The following is a 17,500-nucleotide window of genomic DNA, read 5'->3' on the forward strand; positions in this document are numbered from 1 at the left end:
CTATGAGTTTGAATAATTACATTTTTTGGTATGTTTATCTTTGCCAGGCCAAAGGCCTCTTTGGGTCTCTTTGGCAACCGATGCTGTATTTAATGCCAGTAAAGCTAATCTGAATTGAATCAAATTGAATATATAGAGAGATGCATGGACAGATAGGAAGTCTGATAGGACGTTAGACATGCAAAAAGTACCAACAGTTGTACCATCTCATAGGTAGACAGACAGACAGACAGAGAGACAGACAGACAGACAGACAGACAGGCAGCGGGAAAGACTAGAAGAGACGGCAGATCAGAAAGATGGACAGTTTCATACAGTGACAAAAAGGCAGTGAAAGAAATCAAGTTCGACAGGCAGAGAGACAGTCAGCTAATCGGACAAGCGTACGCCAGATGTTCAAGGCGGTGTGAGGTAAGACTCCGTGGCTAACTCATCACCATCGCTGCCGGATTTCAACCTTCACCAGGGATGACATCTGCTCATAAACACCTCTTACAGCAACGTTATGCCGTGACGTGACACACAAGCTCGCTCAGCTCTCCCCACCGAATGTTGACGTACTAAAACATCACGGAATGTTGTTAGTTGAGACTGCTCGCGACGCTCATCATCATTCCGCCCATCAGACCACTTAACACGGAAGCCGGTTGTAATAACAATGCTTTCGAGATTTGGAAATGGGCCCTGATCCATAAACGGTTGGTAACCATTGTCCTATTGACTTGCAAAAGGAGATGAAAAAGTCTTCTGTACTTTGCTGAAGGAGGACGGGGACGCGAAGGTCTATTTCTTTCGGCATGCTCACGACACATGCCTGCTTCGACATTAGGCCTGAAACTTTCTTTCTGTTGCACGTAGCTCTGCATCCGCATCACGGGTGGTAACGCATACCAGGCTAAAATAGGCCATTGGTATCAGGGATTTGACCCGATACTGATATCTGATACCAAGAGAAAGTAACTTGTCAGAAATAAGAGCAAAGTGACCTGAAATACTGTTGTTGTTGTTTTTATCCCCACACAAAGAAGGGTTGTCGGATCTCAATGGAGACAAAATGTATCGTCACTGTCAGGCACAAATATCGTATCTATATTTCGACCTTTAAATCATTTTTTCGTAAATTAATGGTCTACTCCGTTTGCAAAAAAATGCAGAGCTACAAGCTCACAAAGATTTGCAATTTTTAAAAAAGTTTGAAAGTGAAAGTGGTTAAGTCTGTGGGGATTATAAATATTACAAAAAGGAAACGTATCAACAGGAGCCGAGCTTGTGACTAAATAATAACTACAACGGATCCATAATTTGGAACTCGAGTATATTCTTTAACGATTAACATAATGATTTTGGACCTACAACGTTTCCGCCCGACAGTGACAATATGTAACTCTTTAGTTCACCGACGGCAGCCCAAAGTAAGTGTCTTTTATTTACAGTTCAGGGAAAGTGGAAAACGCGCATTGACATCAGTCCATTCCGTGAGACTCTTTATCAGCGTGTGAAGGAGACTCACCCCCACGGTTGAGGCCGGTAGCTGTCGACATGCCACACTGGTCTTGTTTTCTCCTTTGCAGAGGCCGCGTCCGGCTGCATCTGTCGGCTGGAGGTTATCGCGTTTCTAATTGAAGGATAGCCATGATAATTTTGGCTGCGCCCGTCGGACCGGGCCTTTTAATTAACACACAGCCATGATGGTAACCTCCGCCTGTGGCTCGGCCCCTTCGGTTGGCCTGCCCCCCCTTGCCCGCCAGATGGAGAGGCACCGCAGCTGCCTTGTGTCTCGTACACACACACACACACACACACACACACACACACACACACACACACACACACACACATGCGGTCGCATATTATTGTACGTGGTCACACACTTGTGCACTTACAGCTGGGTGCATGCATGTGCCATGTTTGCACGTATGCAGATCTATGCAGACACACACACGCACACACACATACACACACATGAACCTCATGAACCCTAGCGTCCCTATTCTGGACATATCATAATAGGCGAAAAGTCGGTGGAAAATAGATGAACATTCAGTGGGAAATGGAATGGGCAAGCATTTCGCGAAAACAGTAGCTCTATAAGCTCACAATGCATCGCAACGTGTACAGATGCTATCTTCGCTATTTGACGTACAACAAATTATATAGGATGTATCTGGTCAAAGCATAAATGTGACACCCATACCGATGCATGAAATAGTGTACACGCGCAGACGTGCACACAAGTACTGTACACTCACACTCACACATACTGTACACATCTACTTTGTTCATGGCTGTGAATGGCCCACTCGTCCTGACACATTTATGCTCGCAGCGAGCCGCCGTGTTTCACTGGATGTGTTAGCGCTTGGACAGCTCTCTGTCCCTGTGGGCTTGTTGGTTTGAATTTGAACAGGAGGTGGGTGCTCCCCTACTCAAAAGACACTCTAAAGGCCTCTCAGTCTGGAGTCTATGAAATGAAACGACTTGACGATAACAGCCTCAACCTGCCCGCTGCTGTCTTCCCCGGTGATATCACTGTCCCATAGTTTCTTCTCTGTTTGCTCTCCCTCTCTCTCACCTTTCTCTCTCCTGACTGTTCCTGCCCTCTCTCCCATCTCTGTCTCGCTTTTCATCCGTTTCACTGCCTCCCGGATGTCTCTCTGTTCTCCAGCACCAGAATGCCATCTTTTAAACCTTGAAACTTGGCTTGAATTGTTTCTGCGAAGCTCCGAATCTTTGTTTTCATGATAATGTAGTTTTACTATAGATTTTTGGGGTCCTTCAAAACAGTGTTAAGATGTGCAGTTGGGGTCGCGCCCACACAGTTTTTAGTAACATGCAAATGAAGCAGCAAACCATGTGAACTTGCTTTTGATTCCACACAACTATGATACTAAGTTAGCCTACTGACAGTGTGCACAATAAATGTGATCAGTCCAGCGGTTTGTGATATTAGCTCCAGAAGAAACACACAGTATGACTCTTACAGACGGCTAGCCTCCTACAGAGTCACCCCATAAAAAAAAGCCAAGCCTGACCATCCCAATTCCAATCCACCGAACGAAACTTGGTAGCTCCAAAGCTTTCGACACAGCCCTACCCTTTTCCCGCTGTCTTTCTCACTGTCTCTCGTATTCCTTTGCACACGATGATTGCAGCCATGCAGTATAATACAAACAAACACACCCATACACTTCCTCGACCATCCAGCCTGTCTCCCTGCAGTCGCTGAGGTAACATTAATCTGGTTTGACAGCAGTGAAGCCAGGAGTCACAACATTTGACAGGTCTGTAGCATGAACTGGCTCATGGCTGTCAGTTCACACCACATTAAGATTAATTTATACCCCATCACACGGTGGTGTGGCTTCCCGACAAGAACAGATCTACAAGCTAGCAACGCGTTGCAAAGTGACATGTTGTTAGCTTGTAGATCCGTTCTTGTCAGCAAGCGACACGTAGATGGATTTATGGACGACAGACAGTCAGACCTTTATTGAACCTGAGGGACATTCACTTGTCATAGCAGCACCGCAGTAAGGATGAAACAAAGAGAACTTGCAAGGATAGAGAACAAGTACAGAATAAGTAGTGACACTTATAATGGTAACAATATAATATAAAAGACAGTAGAAAGTCACCTGGCCTGGCCCTCTGCGCCTGGGCTGGTCAGGTGTATTTCTTGCATATTATGCCAAAAGCCCACGATAGGTACAGTATCGTGTGCATTCTATCACCAATACAATAGACTGAAAGCGTCACTGACACTAAGAAATAGAAAAAAGTCAAAAGAGCTGACTTTTCTGCATTGCTCCAGCTGATTTAAAATGGTCTGTGCCATTCGTCGACGCTCCAAAATAGAACTGAGCTCTGAGAGACGTCAACAGTTTTTGACGCGTCCACTCTCACAACGCGTTGCATTGCTTGTCGATCGGCTATTTTCAGCAAAAGCTATCTATATACATTAGTATAGAGCCATGAGGGACTCCAGTCAACCATATCTACGTGTTTAATGACCTAGGGACTGACCTGGCTGTGTGCACTTGGAATGACTGGAGTGGACATAAATAAACATCATCTGCAATCGATCACTAGTATAATGGATATACCTGTATATAGTTACATAACGACTACTACGGATTATAAATGAGGCTTTACGTATCCAACTTGTGTGGGACTTTATACGGTATCTGGAGGTGCGTTTGAATGAGTCATTCTGTGCATGATTGACAGCTTTGTTAGACATTATCAGATCGTATAACACTGGAGCCATGGAAACGCTATAATGGTGCCATCGTGAGGAATATATTGAGTTGGAGCAGTCCTCACAATGTGCTATATTAAATGACCTTGGCATACTGTGTTTTTTTTGTATGCCGGTGTGATGTCATTTAAGTGCCGATATGATGTAATTCATGCTAATTTTAGGGGTGTAGAAATGGAAATCGGCCTTGGGCTACAGTGCCGCACGCGCGCACACACACACACACACACACACACACACACACACACACACACACACACACACACACTCACTCACAGGGACGCTGAGTGAAGCTGTGGGTGTGTTATTGGCTGCAGTGTCTGGTTAATTGCCATTAAGTTGTGTATTAATGAGGTTGTAAAGGACCACAGTGGACTAACTCCTTAACAAGATGCTATTTATACTGTCATTACTTATTAAACCACTTAATAGATCATCATCAGCCCGCCTGCCTCTGGTAAGGGCCAGGTCTGCACTGCTCTCTGCATAATAACCACTGGGCTGGCCTCAGGAAAAATGTCCATTTTGGCCATGTGCCAAGTGCAGGCATACCAAGTGATGTTTAGTCCTGGTGTAATGTTAGCTGGCGCTCAATGAAAACTACTCAGTATAATACTGTATGTACTAGAGGACAAAAATAAATGTGATTAGTATGAACTGAAACTGCATTTGTATGGAAACGTTCATACAAAACATGCAACTCACAGTGGTTTACATCAAAGAGATAAAAACTATTAAAAGGAAGCAAACAAGGAGACTTCCGGTAAGATGGCGGAGAGAGGAGAAGCTTAACAAACAAGCTCTCTACAGTCGGTAAAAATACTATGATTAAAACAGGATCAAAGTGGGAAAAATATGAAGAGAAATGAACAGTAAACAAAGATGAAGCCATAGAAACAACCGAAAACTTATAGCAGAAAGACAAAGTAGCGAAATCATCGACAACGAAGGAGGAAAAAGAGACGAGGAAGACGCTGGTCTGAAAATGGACGGGGGCCTTACTGAAGTGCTTCGTGCGGGACTCGTAGATATAACTGCGGAGCTAAAATCCTTCAAACAAGAAATACAACAGGAGCTGTCGGCTTTTAAAGACGAAATAAAGAAAGAAATGAAGGAGGAGATTGCGGGCTTTCGCAAGGAGGTGGACCTCCAGGCGAAAAGACACGACGAGGAAATAGCAACGCTAAAGTCGGATACAAACGAAGCACAAACGCGCATTTCAAAGGTGGAGGACTGGAGAGTGGGGGCGGACGGAGCCATGAAGGTGTTAGTGGACCATGTGGAGATATTACAAACAACATTTTTGGAGCTCGAGTCCAGGGCGAGGCGGACGAATTTAAGGGTCTTCAATCTACAGGAAGGAATTGAAGGGACCTCGGTAATAAAGTATATGGAGAAACTATTTCAAGAGGAGCTGGTCCTACCCGAAGGGACCCAACTCCAAATACAGAGAGGACATCGAGCGCTATCCCAGAGACCAAGCAATCCGTCTGCACCCCCCAGGTCCATTGTACTGAACTTCCTACAATTCGAGACGAAATAATTGATATTAAGAAAGGCGTGGGAGGCAAACATTCAAGTAGGAGGCAAACGAATAGGATTTGACCACGACTATCCTCCCGAAATTGTCCGTATGAGTAAAGACTACCTTCCAGCTAAAAAAATCCTAAAAGAAAAGGGAATTATCTTCAAGACGCCTTTCACAAAGTTGAGGATCCACTGGCCAGAAGGGATAAAGACGTATAACAGCGCGGAGGAAGTCACCCAAGCCTTGGAGGAGAGAGGCTTCGTGGAGGGAGAGCCGAGCGGGGAGCGACGCGCAGATTCGCCGGGGGAGAAGGAGGGCCATGCGGGGCCAACGGCGGAGACAGAGGGAAACGCGGAGCCGGCGGCGGAGGCGAGGGAACAAGTGAAAGCAAGCCGTGGATCACCGGAGTGGAAGCGAGAGACGAAGACGAGAGGAGCGATGAGAAGAGCTAAGGAAAAGCTGGAAGTGTATAAAAATCAAAGAAAATAATGAGTACTTTCTGCTGAAAATAAGATGTAACATTGAGTTGATAAGAAGGGGGGGGGGAGAAGAAAATTACGAGGGAAGATAAAATACGAGGAGGGAAAAAAGAGTAAATTATGGACGTCATATCTGTTTAGGGGTCACGGAGTTTTTACCCCGTGTTTGGAGGTCACATTCTGTGTTTTATGTTGTATGTGTGAAACTGATAACTGATGGCAGATACTATGGAATGGATATGAGAGGGCTACATGTAACAAGAAGAGAAACAAGATATAAGGATGACTAATGTGGTTGGAATAGTCGCTTAATGTGAATGGTCTGAATTCTCAGATAAAAAGACAAAGGGTGATGACAAAATTGAAAAAATAAAAAATGCAAGTATAGTTTTTACAAGAGACTCATTTAACAAAAAAAGGAACATGAGAAATTAAAAAGGTTTGGCTATAGGAATTCGTATTATAGTTCATATAGAGAGGGACGTAGAAGAGGTGTTATAACTTTAATATCCAATACAATTAATTTTATTTTTGAAAAAGAAATTAAAGATAAAGAAGGGAGGTATGTTATAGTGAAAGGAAGGTTGGATAATGAGCCGGTGACCTTGGTAAACATCTACGCACCCCCAGAAAGTGATAAGAAAGACATTTGATGCAAAAAAAAGTTGTGTGTGTTTTTTCTTTTCTTTTGGGGTTGTATGTGAAGTCTGTTTGTTATTGTTTTGTTTTGTTTTGTTCCGTCCTTCTTTGTTTTCGTGTTTATGTAGTGTATTGTATGTATGTGTGTGTGTGTAAAAAAATGAATAAAGATTCTAAGTGACAAAAAAAAAAAAGGAAGCAAACAAGAAAAACTAAAGTGCCTTGCAAAAAAATAAAATAATAATAATGCACACAATAAAAAAGACAGTTGAATAAAAGACCTTAAAATGTATGAGAAATACTGCTATAGATAGTCTAGGTTAATATATATGAAGTGTCGTTTAAATATTATCAAAAGAGCCTGCCTCTCTAATCTCTTCAGGTGAGGTGTTCCATCATTTTGGAGCATAATTGAAGAAAGCTGCATGTCCAGTGTTTTTTAGGGGTCTGCATATCTAGTAAGCCTGTAGTAGAGGATCTAAGGGCTCGTGAAAGAACATAAAACAACAGGGAGTCTGTGATGTAGGTCAGCCCGAACCCGTTGAGAGCTTTATAGTAGAGAGACTTTAAAAATTGACTCTGGAAGACACAAAGAGCCAGTGTAGTTTACCTTTTGAGTCCTGCAAAGGCCCAACCCGTGGTGTTCGAGCCTGGCCCGGCCCCAACCCGACAAGGGGGGCCTGCAGTTTATTTGCCCGAGCCCTACCCAAGACCCCTCATCAAATCGATCTAATATCTCTCTGACGTACGCTTTCATGTGCACAGCGTGCAGCGTTCTGGTGCCCACGTCGCATACGCACTCTATTGTCAATTAAAGGAGAGAGGTTCAGTTCAGTGGTGAATACCGCTGCGTAATAGTTGACGAGATTTATTAATGTAACACTGAACCACTACCTGCTCTCGATGAGCACGTTGGTACCTAGCATAGTTTCCTCCGCCATCGGTGTGTGAATGTGTGCATGAATGGGTAAATGTAATGCACATTGTAAAGCTCTTTAGATAAAGGCGCTAAATCCACCATTTACCATTTAATACTGGAGAGATGTGTTCTCTCTTTTCTGTTCTTGCCAGCAGTCTAGCAGCAGAGTACTGAATAAGCTGTAACCTTGTATAATGAAGTATAATTAATTCATTAATTAATGCATACTGTAGCTACATCAGTGCACATATAGAGTACAAAAGTTCAATAAGAGTTCTGATCCCCAGCACTGTTGCACCGTTGGCACACATCCGAAGGGCTGTCTAGAACAGTGGTTAAATAAAAAACATTATTGTATATCTGATATTTTTGAAAGATTTTGAATAATTGATAAAAAACTAATAACACAAATCTTTTTTTCAGGGGGTCCCTAGCACATAACATTTTCAGATGGGGGTCGGTGGCCAAATCAATTTGGGGGTCCTTTACATGAAATCGTTTGAGAACCACTGGTCTAGAAAACTTGGTTCTAAATTGTTGTCGTTGACCAGAGGGATTCTCATGCCTCCTTGTGTTGCTTCCTCCTCCAGGTCATGTCACGTCATGGTCCCAGTCGACCAAGAACACGGGAACCAGTAGCACCTGGGTTCGACACCAGCACCAGAAACCATCAGAGGTACGTTAACAACCACAGCTGCTATGAGTGTGTTCACTGTAACCGCCTCATTTTAAGGTTTCTGGTTTCTTTCACGAATGCTTCCAAGTTCCCCCCAAAAATGCAGCATTTGCTTGAAAACCTACAAAATACGTTTCCAAGGGCTGGTTTTTCTTTGCTGAGCTCTTGCATAATCTGGATATCTTGGACCTTGTCCACCAAAAATGTTTGTTTTGATCCAGGATTAGCTCATGCCTTAGATCATCAAGGATTTCCCTGGCTTCTGTATAATTGGTGGTAAACTGTGCACAGGGGTGGGTTGTGTAGAGTGAGAACGGTATAAGAATACGGTCTTCATGGGCAAAAGAAAAGTATGTGGAGCACTTACAAAACCTTGATTTCTATTCAATCTTCCAGATCATTTCAGTCTACTCCAGTGGTGTGATCTAGTTTTTTTTCGGAGGGTATACGATAATTATTCCCTGCGCGACATGCGCGATACGCTATCGCGTTTTCAATGGATGAAATGGTTATTAGACTGTATACGCTTTCCCCCAAAACAATCTGCACTGTATACGGCGTATACACCGTACTGACGGTAGAACACATCACTGGTCTACTCACAAATCATCGATGTCCAAAACCGTTACTTTTGAGGAAAATGAAAAAAGAACCTGTGTTCCAATAGATCCAATGTAGTCATTATTAGTCACAAGCTCTTGTTACTTGTTAAAACCTTTCATTGCTTAAATATTTATAAAACCCTTAACCAGGGTTGCATTGCTCATGGGACGGCCTTGCACACAATGCAAGAACCTATTTGAACAGGAGCACGCGCAGGCACATGCATAGATTTAAAACAACTTAAAATTCACACCTCAACAAAGTTTACAAAGGCTCCCGACCCACACCAGGTGAATTAACATAGGAATGAGCCTAGATGCATATCAATTGTATCCATTGTGTGACCTGTAGAGTAGGTGTTAAGCGACGTGCGCGTGACGTCATTAAAATAGAGTGCAACCACGTTCCAATTCAGCAATGCAACACTGCCCTGAACCAACTCCTACAAGCTCACAGCGCATTGCATGAGGCCTATAGATCGCCTATTTTTGCTACTTAATTTGTGTGAAACTGTCATGCATCGCAGTATTAAATGGGGCATTCATTTAAGAAAAAACATAAAGAGAAATATCAAGTTACAAGGTTTCTACCCGACAGCCACAAAATGTCAAAAGAAAATACATTGTTCTGGTTCAGGGTCTGTTTTTTATTTTTTTGCTCAACAAAAGACACTGAGTGAGTGGGCTGGCTCGGAGTGTAGCATGCAGAGAAAACCCAAGTCATTATGAAGATTCAATCAACTCAGCCAACTCAACTCGAGCTTTATTGTCACATCACAGCTTTACAGGTGTAGAAAAGTGGGTGAAATTCTTTGTCGTACAAGCTCCATCCGTTGCCGTTTCAAGAAAGGTGGAAAGGGATATAAATAGAGAAAGAAAGAAACGGAAAAAAACCCCAAAACAATAGACATTCATTCATCTAAATTCAACAATGAAGGCGGTTCAGTATACTCAGAACTCAGAGAAACATGTGGCAACCACTCCTTATCCAGGCAGTGTGGCTTTAAAATCAGCCACTGAGAGAAACAAACACGGGAATCAAACGCGCGTTCCGTGTCGTTCAGTCACCACAGTGCAGTAAACCCCGGGCTTGGGGCGATGGTACAGATAGGTTGGCTAAAGTAGCGGGTTGGAACAGCCATGGGCCTGTGATGAATGGTCTTATGGGATCTCAAATGACCACTCTGAGAACGCCGTCGGTTGGGGGAAAATGGGCATAATGTTCCCAGTGGTGGAAATGTGGTGGTGCAGTGGTGGTAGCTGCTTGCCAATCATACATACCTCCCACTCAGTCAGCGAAGCATATTCACATCCCCCCCCTCCTTCTCCTCCAGGAGAGCCTGTCTGTCTGCTGCTTCTTTAATGCGAACGGTTTCACCCCGAAAATGAGATATCTGCCATTCAGGGCTGGAGAAGTGGCAGCTAGCTCGTACGAAATGATTGATGGCTCAAAATGATTAAAACCAATCTTCGTATTTTAGTTTTTTTCTTCCTTAACGGATAGGTAATTATATTACTTTCGCAAAACTGAAATCTTCTATGCTCTCTAGAGATTAAATCTTTTATTTCTTTGCCCCCCTCTCCCCTTCAAAATGTATCATCTCTGGAATTGCACCCCTCACTGGCTCTATTATGAGTCTACATCCCCCTTTCACTCACTCCAACAGTGTCAAACTTGTCACAAAACTGTCACACGAAAATATGACGAAAGGATTCGACGGTACAGAAGTTTTTTTCTTTCTGTCTATTTTTTCCCTTTTTCTTCTTTTTTTGGTCTTTAAAATTTGATGGGGAAGAGAAAGAGAAACGTGTCACGCCTTCTCGCTGAACCGGGCAGCTTGCAGTGCACATCAGGGAGCATCTGTCATGCACTGGTGGACAAGTAACATAAGTACATTTACTCAAATACTGTACCATTTTTCAATACTTAAGGATTCTACTGCACTACATCTCAGAGGCAAATATTGTACTACTTACTCCACTACAGTTATTTGACATCTTTAGTTACTTGATATTTTGCAGATTACATTTTAATACAAAACATAGATTAACCACCTATTACCTACAAATGTTGACAAATCTGACTTATCTGAGTAATTTTACTTTGGTACTGTAAGTTTTTAACTCATTATTTTCAACACTTTTGAACTTTTACTCAAGTAAACTTTTGAGTATATATTGTGTTATATTGTGGTATTTCTACTTTTACTTAAGTTAAAAAGACGAAGCTCTTCTTCCAGCACTGCTGAACTGGCTGTGGCTGTTGAAGCCTCCTCCTCCCACTACTAGAGCTACATCTAGTTAACCACAGGCTGTTGGAAGGTCCTGTCACTCTGTAATTACTAGGTTCCTGCTCTGACCCGTGGTGGTTCTGCTCAACAACCTCGGGCTGCGATCCTTTTCATGCCGCCGGCGCCTCCTCGCCACGCTCCCTCGTTCGCTAGTATTCTTCGTTATTATCTTTATTATCTTCGGGGCTGTTGTTACAGTAGGTTTGGCTGATGACGGTGCTTGGTTATTCTGTGGTAAATTATGTTAGCATCAGATCCTATTGGGGTTCGGTTTGTAAGTTTAGTCATGGCATTTGTGTTTACTTTCCACCTGGTGTCCCTATATGTCATTATAGTTGACAATTTTCAAGAAATTGCTGAAATTTTAAAAACAAATCTACAAGCTCACAATATGTCACGATGTGGCACATTGTGAAGCTATTTTTGCTAATTCAACGTACAATGAAGTATATAGGGCTTGCGTGGTTAATGCGCTTTCCACATTTGCGCTTTCCACAGTGCAAAGTAGAGATAACGGTAGACATAGGAGAGAGGCATGGTATTGGTGAAGATTTTGAGCGAGATCTCAAGCTGCAATGTGCAATGTGCTTTATCCTATTGAAACCCCCCAAGGACACTTCATTCTGACTAAGCTGTGGTTAACCCTTATAAGACATCAACAAGACAATAAGGACACTCCTATTCCAAAGGGAATTACCTATAAACTTCCCAGCTGTAGTTGTCAGTGACTAAGAAGTGGTAAAAAATCCATTAAAAAAGTGATATCAATACAATCGCACCTCAAAGCGACGCCAGCAACTGTACATGTACAGCAGACAACTCTATGGAAAGAGACGCAGCCTCGGTTTTAGCGAGTGTGGCAAAGGGCAAAGTTTTAGGACTCGTAATGACAGCGTAGCTATTTTCTATAGCGAGCCACGTCTGTATTTGAGCCTTGACAAGTGCTCGGCTCTGCCTACACTACCTCTTAGAAGTGGTTAGAAGGAGGATACATGGAGACGCTTCCCTTTTCTGTGTGACCGTTTTCATCTAGATTTACACAGAGACAGAGAGTTTGAGAATCATGCAAATTTCTTAGAAAAACAGGAGCATAATTACATACACACAAAGACCACACATAGACAGAATGTCATGGAGTGTGAGAGGTCAGGGTTTGTGTGAGAGAGGAGGGGGGAGAGCACTAGAGAGGCGATATCGCAGTGAATAGTTTGGCTTTTTGAATGAATAGGAACTAGATTATTACTTTGATTTGTATTGTTATTGTTTTTTTCAAAAACTGACTCTCCTGTAAGCGTTCACTGGTAACAGCTCTGCTGCTATACCCAAACCACTCAGAAATTCCCCGCTTCTCTCTGGGGGAATTTGTGACACGTGTCAAAACATCAGCATAGAGGACAGACACAGACTGTCACCATGCTGTGCAAACATACACACAAGCATATAGTCATGCACACAAACATATACGTGTGTAAGTACGCACGCACGCGCGCACACACGCATGCACGCACACACACACACACACACACACACACACACACACACACACACACACACACACACACACACACACACACACACACACACACACACGGATTGCTCTCGGCTTTTATTATTAAAAATGCATCCCACACACACAGGGACAGGGAAATGCCAAATTCCTTACATTTCATTCAAATCTCCCTATTTCTGTTCATCGCTCTCGTTCAGGTCATGACAAAGTGCCCCTGCATGGCTGCAGAAGGACACAGAGTGAGAAACTTAATGGCCCTCATTTATCAACGCAGCTTATAAACCGGCTTATATTTTTCCATATATTCGGCCGTACACCAACGTCGAAGTCACATTTATCAACGAATCCTACACAGCTGATCCGAGCCTACATTTGGTCCCAGGCTTGATAAATGTCACGGCTGGAACCAGCGTCATTTAAATAACACGCCCTTAAATATTCTCAAAACGCCCCGATTTTACGACATGAAGAAGGACCAGAATACGACCAAAGACATCAGAAGCCAATGAGAAAGAGTTTCCCCCGCCTGCCTCGCCACACACGCACACGCCCCCTCTTTCTCTCTCTCTCTCTCTCTCTCTCTCTCACACACACACACACACACACACACACACACACACACACACACACACACGCTCGCCCAGCTGTGTTTTTCATGTATTGTAATCCGTACCGTCCGTAGCGGTACAATCTTTGTCACGTAGGCTGTAGCCTACATGAATGACAAATTATGATACCAATCACATCGCCATGAATGGAATACGTTTGTATATTAATTTATTTAACCCATACCGAGCAGTGCGCAAGCAGTCATGTAGGATATTCCCCGTGAGACGGCAGTGGTTTCGGTCCGTCCCGTTAATAAGAGATTGGAGCGTCGGGTTTATATCCTTAACCCATCCAGGTTGTCTTCAAAACTCTCTATGACATAACTCCATAACATACTCCACAAGCTACTGTAAGTTTGTACACCTCACTGTCCATGAAAAGATCGTCGGCAGTCCCGACCGCGGGACTCCCGAGTCCCGACGCAAAAGCGCTCGTATATTTTGAAAATAGCAGATCTACAAGCTCACAACGTGTGGCGATGCGACCCGTTTTTGAGCTTGCAGATCTGCTATTTTAAAATAGCCAATGCAACTGAATGACTGTTAAAGCAGTTTGTTTAAATTACTTTATAAAATGTTATATTTTCACAGGGATTAATTATTAGTGTGTAGATATACATTTAGGAGTGGATTATGTGTCCAGATGCCTGTCAGACAGTCAGACAATGCTGCTCCGCAGGTCTAGAATGGAATAAACGGGCGCAGCCAACGTCAACAACTGGTCTCGACCAGACGTGAGATCTCAGCGTATGGTAGGATGAAGCCCACGTCAGGATATATTGATAAATGCCGAAAGGTGCGGTGATCTCGCCCTACGCCCATTATTTGGGCTGCACCGCGTTGATAAATGAGGGCCAATGAGTCTGAAAATTCATCCTCTTGTCAGTGAATCCATATGGAGAGCCATAGGTTATTGTGAGCGCTAGCTCAGTCACCAAGTGAAGTCCTTTGGCGTGAAACTATTCAGTCTCACTCCAGCCAGTCAAAGTGTTCAGCGGAGCTTTGCTATGCAGTGAAATTCATTCAGTTAATTTATCCGGGAAAACGTTGCTGCACATGGATGCTCCTTTTACAACCAAGGCTCCACACTAAAGGGCTCAAACCGTATGGCATTTGTATTAAAGCAGTGAAAAAGTGACATAAATAATCGGTTTAATACTACATTTAAAACATATATCCCATTAACCTCTGGAATTGCGGTCCCTCAAAGGTAAATTCCACATACATAATAATTATTAGACGTGTGTGAACACCCAAGGAGATGACTACCATGCTGTCAGCCGCCTATCAGACAGCCGCACTGAAATACGTTGCTTTAGGGCACCACAGTGGCAGCTGCGGGAAGATTATATTTCTCAGTCACACCCAGAAGTTTCCGGTCGGATTTGAACCGGCAGCCCTGGAACTCAAAACCGTGCTTCTTAAATCTCCAGACTCCTTCCACGTCTAATCTACATCATGCTATAACAATTCCACGTTTGTATTTATGAATAGCTGTTGATTGTTGATGTGGGTTACACAGGGAAGTCAAAGCAAAACATTATCAAAACATTATCAAAGCAACACACAAGAGAACAGGAAACACAGAGATACAAAGGGTGCTTAATCTGCACAGTCCGATCTTATCTGAAGTTAAACACTCGGGGGCTGTGTCATTGACTGCTGAGATGGCTTTTTACTAAAGTTTTTGCGCCGCAACTAGACTTCCTTAACATGCAGTTTTTAACACATTAACTGCCAGGAATTAATGATTAATTATGCCAGCGTTTTTATTAATCTTTCGAGACCCAGCAAATACATTTTTCAATAACGATGTAAACATTAGATGTCTGGGGGGGAAAGACGAGGGTCTGTTCTTTCTTCCGAAAAAATAAATGTGTAACCCCGATCTTCCGTTCTTTAGTTATCGGCAGTTGAATATGGCTTGTTTTCACCAAAAACGCAATCTGGGAAAAGAAATCGGGGATACATGTATTTTTTAAAATCTGATAACATCAGACCGGATGGGCTGGATTTTTTTTTTGATCATGTGATTTCCGGGTGTATTCTTCTTCGGGAGTCCCAGGATCACTGACAGCTTACGGAAGAGAGCCCTCTATCGTAATCACTGACATCACCAAATGACGTTTATAGACGTCAATGGCAGTAAAGCGTTGGATTTTAAATGACGTCTATAGACGTCAATGACAGTCAATGTGTTAAGTGATCCTATTACATTTTGTTAAAATACCTGAAGTTTTAAATAGCTCGATATTCCGATAGCAATCATTGCCATTGAGTGTTTTTTTTTCTCTCCCCGACTCCCCAGCTCTTTAGTAAACAGAAAATAACATTTCAGGTCGGAATACCAATTTTATCCAATCAGGAGAAAGAACTCATACAGGATGAGTGAAATTGGAATTGGTAAAAAACAAGCGGACGTAATTGGAACTGAAACACTACTGTAGCTGATAAATGGTCTTTGAGAGGTTCTCTCACCGATGCATTGACAAATAATGGCCAGATTCAAATCTCTGTCTCAGCAGTCAGACTGCTGAGACATAGACGTTAACCGCTTCCAACATTAATCACCTGATTAAAAATGCATGTGATTGACCTTCTAATCAAACTGTAATGAGCTCATGATCAACACTAATGCAATTTTGCACCAAGCGTCACATCCCGTCGTGTCAGCCGTCCTCGCTGGCGCTCTGAGAGAGGCATGATGATGGGGTGATACTAAGTGAAAAACACTCCCATAACCACTAATGTCAAACTGTCCTTTTAGCAAGGTGCTGGTGTCCCCCAAACTCCTCCAGTGAAGCTGCTCAGTGGCTATGCCAGTAGAAGAGTAGTACTGGAGTAGAAGAGTATTACCAGAGTAATACTGTAGTACTGGAGTAGAAAAGTATTAGCAGAGTAGAAGAGTATTAGAAGAGTTGTACTGGAGTAGAAGAGTTTTAGCACAGAGTAGAAGAGTATACCAGAGTAGAAGAGTATACCAGAGTAGAAGAGTATACCAGAGTAGAAGAGTATACCAGAGTAGAAGAGTAGTCTTGCAGAAGAGTAGTAGTACTGGAGTTGGGAGCAGAATTGTAGTGCTGGAACTACAACTCCCAGGTGAGAATGTGTGTAACTGTTACAGTGAAACAGGTCACTGCTGTAAAAAAAAGAGCGTGCATGCTCAGCAAAACTGTGTGTGTGTGTGTGTGTGTGTAAAGACAGAAAAGGAAGCCAGGGTTGGAGTAAAAGAACATGTTTTGTAAATGAGGCCCCTGGAGCCCATGCAAGTCTGTTGGCTCAGTTCTTACATTACAAGAACATACCTTTGCTTTCGTACAGAAACCTCTTATCTCCATTTTTGTAAATTAACGCCCTACTTGATCATACTACAGCGTCACACAAAAGCATCAAAGGTAGCAGATCCACAAGCTCGAAACGCTTCACGTCGCGCCGTAGATGTGCTACTTTTTCTTTTTCTTTTATGTGAATCATGAAAAGTAACGGTTTTGGACATACAAGGTTTCTGCCCGACAGGAACAGACTGTACTACAATGTGGTTTTACGCAGCCCGGGAGACTCACATAAACAAGTGATATTAGGAGAGCGGGCCACTCCCAGTGCACCATGGGAGGAAGGAAATGTGGTGGGGGGGGAGTTCAGACTGAGCCTGAGCAGGTGTGAAACCAGAACTGTTTCCCCCCTTTCTCTGTGTTTGTCTCTTTTTCTTTATTTCGTTCTCTCGTTTTTGGCTGCACCACAAACACACGGTAATATTCTCAGTTTTAATTTAATTCCGAGAGACTCTCGGAGAGTTGAATTTCCTTTTTACTGTGTGGAGGCGAAAGCAGAGGATCCGAGTAGCCCAGGCCTCTGTGCGTGTGTGTGTGCGTTTGCGTGTCTGTCTGTCTGTCTGTCTGTCTGTCTGTCTGTCTGTCTGTCTGTCTGTCTGTCTGTCTGTCTGTCTGTCTGTCTGTCTGTCTGTCTGTCTGTCTGTCTGTCTGTCTGTCT

The 17,500-nt window shown here is 43.1% G+C and overlaps 1 protein-coding gene across 2 annotated transcripts in view; it reads left to right on the top strand.

Moving 5' to 3' along the window:
* Positions 1 to 17,500, top strand: part of jade2 (jade family PHD finger 2) — a 233,659-nt gene that overhangs the window by 32,495 nt on the left and 183,664 nt on the right. For both annotated transcript variants that reach the window (XR_013933535.1, XM_080434549.1), the window contains exon 3: positions 8,414 to 8,499. Coding sequence is in view for 1 of the 2 variants with exons in the window: in XM_080434549.1 (XP_080290675.1) it covers positions 8,414 to 8,499 (86 nt within the window). In the remaining variant the exon portion in view is untranslated. The remainder of the gene's footprint in view (positions 1 to 8,413; positions 8,500 to 17,500) is intronic.

This window comes from Gymnoscopelus braueri (genome assembly GCF_963280865.1).
Source record: "Gymnoscopelus braueri genome assembly, chromosome: 8".
Taxonomy (NCBI): Eukaryota; Metazoa; Chordata; class Actinopteri; order Myctophiformes; family Myctophidae; genus Gymnoscopelus; species Gymnoscopelus braueri.